The 6,524-nt window shown below is 43.5% G+C and overlaps 1 protein-coding gene across 1 annotated transcript in view; it reads right to left on the minus strand.

Moving 5' to 3' along the window:
- SLC36A3 (solute carrier family 36 member 3) overlaps window positions 1-6,524 on the minus strand; it is a 31,733-nt gene extending 25,209 nt beyond the window's left edge. The window contains exons 1-3 of the mRNA XM_065873734.1: window positions 6,385-6,524; window positions 2,633-2,723; window positions 64-152 (exon numbers count right to left, since the gene is read on the minus strand). Coding sequence (XP_065729806.1) covers window positions 64-152; window positions 2,633-2,723; window positions 6,385-6,524 — 320 coding nt within the window. The remainder of the gene's footprint in view (window positions 1-63; window positions 153-2,632; window positions 2,724-6,384) is intronic.

The raw sequence follows: 6,524 nt of genomic DNA on the forward strand, positions 1-6,524 counted from the left end.
GGGAAACTTAGAACACCCTGAGATGGAACCCGGCACCAAGTGACAGAGAAGCAGGACTCTCACCTCTGACTTAGGCGATGAGCACAGTTCAACAGGATGACCATGCAGTGCACAGTGAGGATCCCGATGGCAAGCAGGCTGAAAGGACCGACCTGGAGGGGAAAGGAGATGTGGGCACAGTGAGCCACAGGTGGATTGCTCCCCTACCTGGCCCTCTCCCTGCCTGGGTGCTAGGGTCCCTCTCATAATAGAGATTTGGGGATGAGAGCCCCTGCCTGAATGTCCTTGTGCCCCCAGATGCTCTGGCCTGAATACCCTTCTTGGCATCACTGCAAAGTGGCTGCCCAACCTGTGCTACAATACTTCCAGTAACAGAGAGCTCACTACCTCCCAGACAGCCCATGCCTTTCCTCATCGGCCTTTAGTTCCGCTTCTAGATCTCTCATTCTTTCTCACATCCCAGCCCTTACCTCCTCCAAGACGCTTGAAGACCAAGGTTCCTTTTAGGGATTGGCTTCCTTCCTTTAGTACAAAGTTATCAAAAGGGGCACTACTGATATTTTGGGCCAGCTGATTTTTTTTTGTTGCAGGGGGCTGTCCTATACATTGTGGGATATTTAGCAGCATCACTGGCCTCCACCCACTGGATTTCAGAAGCACTCCCTCCCCCGCCTCTCCAAGTTGTGGCAACCAAGGATGTCTCCAGACATTGTAAATGTCTTTGGGTAAGGGGGTGCAAAATTACCCTCATTTGAGAATCACTGCTCTCGTATGTCTACTTTCCATGTCCCTTTTATTTTTTTAACAAAAAATTGTATGTATTTAAGGTGAACAACATGATTTGATATACATACACAGAGAAATGATGACTAGAGTCAAGCTAATGAACAAGTCTCCTCCTCACATAGTCTCCATGTTTTTTATGTGCGATGAGATTAAAAAGCAGCGCTCATTATTAATCATTATTTCCCAGATGTGATCACAACGGCACAGAGCAAAGAGGGACTCTCTTACCCTCTTTGTGCTGGACACCTGTGCCTTTATAGATGTGACCTGTGCTAATATCACAAAGAAATTTGAGAGATGAAGAGCACCACTAGATTGCACCAGGATGTAGCCTCCCTATAGCAGAGACTCTTTTGTCTTGTTTATATCTATATTCCCAGGGCTTAAGAATAGTAGGTGCTCAATATATATTTCTCAAATGAATCATGATTACAGGTTCTGATGGGAGATGGAGGGTAAAGAAATCACCTAATAACTCTTAGGAACCAAAATCAAAGGATAAAAGAGTTATCTTAAAAAGCAAAGACCACACTGGCAAAGAGAGTTTGGTTGAGGGCCATGTGGTAATAATGCTCTTCAGAAGTTCTAGAACCCTGAGAATTCTAAAGGGGAACCCATCTCTGGGTTGGAACTGATTCAGATTGGAAGTCATGTCAGTAGTCAGGGTCTCCATGTGACCTTTTTAGACATGAGGGCCACTTTGCAGGCCTGGAGAGAAGGAGAAATTAGTTTCAACTAAATGGAAACTATCTATTCAATTCCATGGACACAAATTGGGACTTCCAGTGTGCCAGTCTCTATAGCAGGTATTGTGGGGAGGTATAAAGATGAATTAGAGAGTACCTGCCCTCAGAGCTTTCAGGTAAGTGAGGAAGATAGGTATTTTAAAAAATAAGCATGTTTCATCTTTGTAAGTGCTAGAAGGATTCCAGGTTAGGTATATATAAGTTCTAGAAAAACACAAGGTGAAGGAATTTTAATCAGAAACAGTCAAATTTTACAGAGGAGGTGGAGTTCAAAAGACAGAAATAAGGGAGGAGGTAACAGCATATGCAAGAAGACAGAGGTGGGAGGGCACAGGAAGTGTCAGGGGATTGGTAGAGAATTTGTTATCCTCATCTTCCAAGCCACTTTCTCACAATCAATCACAAACAGGAGTCACACACTCAAATGCCTGGAGGGGCCAGGCTGCTGATATAAATGAATGAAATACCAAGGATATAATCCTAGGGAGTTGGGAGAACTGTGGCAAAGTAGATTCTGCATCAGTATGCAAGTATGGTGAGTCTTTAATAACAATGGTGGGGAAGGGGAACTGGATGGAGGTGGTCAAAAGGTACAAACTTCCAGTTATGAGATAAAAGGTACTGGGTGTGTATTGTACAACACAATGACTTAGTTAACACTGCTATATGGTATATTTGAGAGTTGCAAACAGAGTAGATCCTAAAAGTTTTCATCACAAGGAAAAAACATCTATTTTTGTAACTATATGGGGAGATGGACGTTAACTAAATTTATTGTGGCAATCATTTTGTAGTATACGTATGTCAAGTCATTATGCAGTATACCTTAAATTTATACAAAGCTGTATGTCAATTATATCTCAATAAAACTGGAAAAAAAAAAAAAAAAAAGAATGGCTTGTCTCCTCCAGGCATGCTCCATTTAGCTCTGGGTTGGCTCCAGTGGATTGATGCCAATAGGCTCATTTCCTATTCCAAAGGGTGACCCCCTAAGCAATAGGCTTATTGCCCATTGATAAACAGTACTAAGGCCTTAGGGACCCGCCAACCCTTTCCCCCAAATGGGTAGACCTGGTCCCCGTTGCACAGGTCCATCTTACCAATAAGCCGGCATTTTTCATGGCCAGAGGAAGTCCCAGGAGCCCCGTGCCAATGTTGCATTTCAATAAGTGAATCAAGGTTTGCATAATCCTGTAGGGGGAGCATAAGGCAACAAAAGGGTATGTTAGCAGAGGGAAAGGAGACGCAACACTCAGGCTTCTTTCAGCCTCTCCAGGCACCCTGTGGTGGGAAGACAAAACCAAATGAAGGGGACTCTGGTTTAACTCTCAGTTCCCAGGATCTGTTCTGGAACCTCTGATCAAGGGCTGGTGCTTGTTCAGGTGACTCAACAAATATTTAACACACATTAGGCTCTAAAGAAAAAGTTAATAACCATTGCTACTATTCTGGATAACTCCCTAGTACCAGTTTATTCATTAATGCATTCAACGATTTCTTTCGTGATACTTTCACTCAAAATGTATTGAGACCTACTAGATGTTTGGCATTTAGATAGACAATGGAAAAAATAATAAGAATTTTCTCAATTTACAGGTAATTATCGCTGCCCAGTCATTTATTAATTCATTCACTAGAGAAACAACCGTCTGCCACCATATGGAGTATTTATTGGTTCTAGTTCACTCTTTCATCCAATTACTCAACAATATTCACTGCAAACTTATTCTGTGCTATGCACCGGATACAATTTAATAACAGTTGCTAAACGTGCATATAGAACACTTACTATGTGCCTGGCAGGGCGCTAGGTACCAGGGTTCTAAATGTTCTCCACACCAGTGCTGGCAGCACCTGCTCAGGCACCACCAGTCCACTAGGGAGGGGGAATGTGGAACAGGATCTTGAGAAGAGAATCAAAAAGGAATTGAAATGAAAAGTTGACTGCAAAGGACCACTGGACTCTGAGTTCTAGCTCTGCCATTAACCGACTGTGTTTGATCACTATTTTGGGAAGGCCCCTCAGCTGCTTACATCTTCTGTTTGTTCATCTTGACCTGCCTACCTCCCAAGGATATAATAAGAATCAGAAGAGGTAATGACGTAATGAATCTTGGCATTGTGAAGTGCTTCACAGATGTGAGGCATCATCACCATCACCATCATTATCATCATCATCCTCACCACCACCACCTTTGGTTTGGCCTTATGGTGCTCACCTGTTTGAAACGGCTTCCTAAAGAGGAGACAGAGCTGGGGTGATAGAAAAAAGGCAAGCAAAGGCTGGTTTAAGCAGGCAGTGGGGCCCTCTCCTCCTGTAACAAAAGGTACCTGGAGGAGGACATTGGAGGCACCTCCTTGTGCAGCCTTTGGACTGTCTGGAGGCAGCCCGGAGGGTGGAAATAAACTGACCAAGGTCACATGGCGAGTCAGTGCTCACATCTCCTGGTCTTGTCCTGCTGGTTAGGGTGTCAGGGCTGGGTCAGGTTTTGGCATTTCAGTATTGCCCAGGGAGAGGGCTGGGGCTGAGAGAAGAGAGTGACTTCCTGCATCTCTGTGAGTTCAGACTTTTCACCTAAGCAAAGGGGGTGGTGGTGGTACAAGCTGTCCCTTCACTTCCAACAGAAATTTCTATTTCTTGGTAACTGCAATTTTTGAAAAATATGTCAAAGTCAAAAAAAAAAAAACCCCAAAAAACCCACCCTATTTAAAACAATCTTTTGTCAATTCTTTGATAGTAATTTCTCCAAAAGATGTGCCCCCTTCCTGTTCTCCATCCCTCCATCTCTCATTTCTTTCCTATAGCAGCGTCTTGCCCAACCTGATCAAATCTCTTGGGAAGGGTGAGATAAGGGTTTGGAGAAAACATTGCACCTCAGTTAACAGCATCATAGAGCAGGGCTGTGAGGAGTAAAACACATGTTGGGAGCTCCCAGGGACTTAAAAAAAAGTTTCTATTTTTTTTTCCTTGAAAAATGATACATTGTCATTATAAAAGGAAATACTCAAATTCCACCAATTGGAAAAAACTACTTTTAACACTTTAACATTCCTCTAGGCATCCTTACTTGTCTATAAATGCACACAGATTGTACACAAGGAGAACCATTATAATACTGTATTTTAATTTTCTTTATGACTAGTATGTCCTACATATTTTCACACAACCATAGATTTCCTTCATCGCTCCTAATGGCTGTATTGTATCCCACTATGTGTATCATACTTTAAATAATCTCTCGTTGTTTCTCAATTGTCAGTATTACAACCAGATCTGAGGTTAAGATCTGGCTTCAATAAAATTATCATTCATACCTGCATTATTGTCTCCTTAGGAAAAATTCCTGGAAGTGGTATAACTGATCAAAGGATTTATTTATTTATATTTACTTACGCTTAAAAAGCCCTAAGTAGGGGAATTCCCTGGTGGCGCAGTGGTTAAGAATCCACCTGCCAACGCAGGGGACACAGGTTTGATCCCTGGTCCAGGAAGATTCCACATGCCACAGAGCAACTAAGCCTGTGCGCCACCACTACCGAGCCCGCGTGCCACAACTACTGAAGCCCATGCGCCTAGAGCCCGTGCTCCGCAACAAGAGAAGCCACTGCAATGAGAAGCACGATGCGCACCGCAACGAAGAGTAGCCCCGGCTCGTTGCAACTAGAGAAAGCCCACGTGCAGCAACGAAGACCCAACGCAGCCAAAAAAAAAAAAAAAAACAAAAACCCTAAGTAACACAGTATGAAATTCAAAAGGTAAAACAAACTAAAAGATAACCCAAAAAAACCTTATGTAGTGAACATAAATGTCTCTTCTATCTCTGCCTCTCAGTCTCCCAATTCTCTTAGCCAGAAGCAGCCACTACGGCCAGTTGTTTGTGTGTGTGTGTGTACTTTAAAAGAAAGCATAGGCCAAATAAGTATTTGTATGTTTTATATAAATATGTGTTAGGATTCGACATATATTACAACATCGCCATCTAGAAAGGTACTAGCTTAATTCTTCCCAAAAGGACACGACAGAGGGCGTTTCCTGACATCCTTTCAACACTGGGTATTGTCATTAACAATCTCTCTATACCATGGATATTATCTGATCTGATTACTAAATAATAGTCTGATTGGCAATACAGCCCTGGGGAAAAGAGCCACGTGTCTGAGTTTATGGGAGTAAAAGTAGGGACATGGGTCTAGGAGGTGAACTTCTATTTCCTGGATGGGTTTGTATGAGGAAGGGAGAGGGAGGCTGGTGGGCGGAGAGAGAGGGAGAGAGGGAGAGGGAGAGAGAGTATGAATGATAGCAGAAGTCGACAGAGAGGAAAGCAGCTTGAAACTGTTGAAGAAAGAACAGTCAGCCTGAGATAGAAAATTGTTGTGGGAATTGAGAAGCTCACGTTGGGGACTTCCCTGGTGGCCCAGGGGGTAAGACGCCACTCTCCCAACGCAGGGGGCCCGGGTTTCATCCCTGGTCAGGGAACTAGATCCCGCATGCTGCAACTAAGAGTTTACATGCCACAACTAAGAAGTCCGCATGCCACAACTAAGATCCCGGAGCACCGCAACTAAGACCTGGCACAGGTTAAATAAATAAATTACTTAATTTTTTTAAAAAAAGAAGAAGCTCATGTTGGGGATGACTCTCCGCGATTTTGCAAAACCTGTGAAACAGGTGTAATACCCAGAGCCACATGGGTCAAACTTCTTAGATTCTGAAGGTTTCGTCTTTAATCCACGTGTCTCCTGTTCAATGGGAATAAACGTGTTAAGAAGAGAGAAGTAGGAAGTTGTGGCCCAGCTCTGTGAAGGCAGCAGTGCCTGACCTCAGATAGAGGAAGGCCATGCAGCCACTTACGATAATCCATTGGCTTCCTCTTCAGGGCGGACACTCTCTGAAGTGATGCTACTTCTACTCTCCGAGAGTGACTTGGACCCATCATCCAAGGACTTGGGCTCGCTGTTGTTGTCCCTTGCAAGCAATGAGATCTTCAGCAT

The sequence above is a fragment of the Phocoena phocoena genome, chromosome 3, assembly GCF_963924675.1.
Source record: "Phocoena phocoena chromosome 3, mPhoPho1.1, whole genome shotgun sequence".
NCBI classification, from domain to species: domain Eukaryota; kingdom Metazoa; phylum Chordata; class Mammalia; order Artiodactyla; family Phocoenidae; genus Phocoena; species Phocoena phocoena.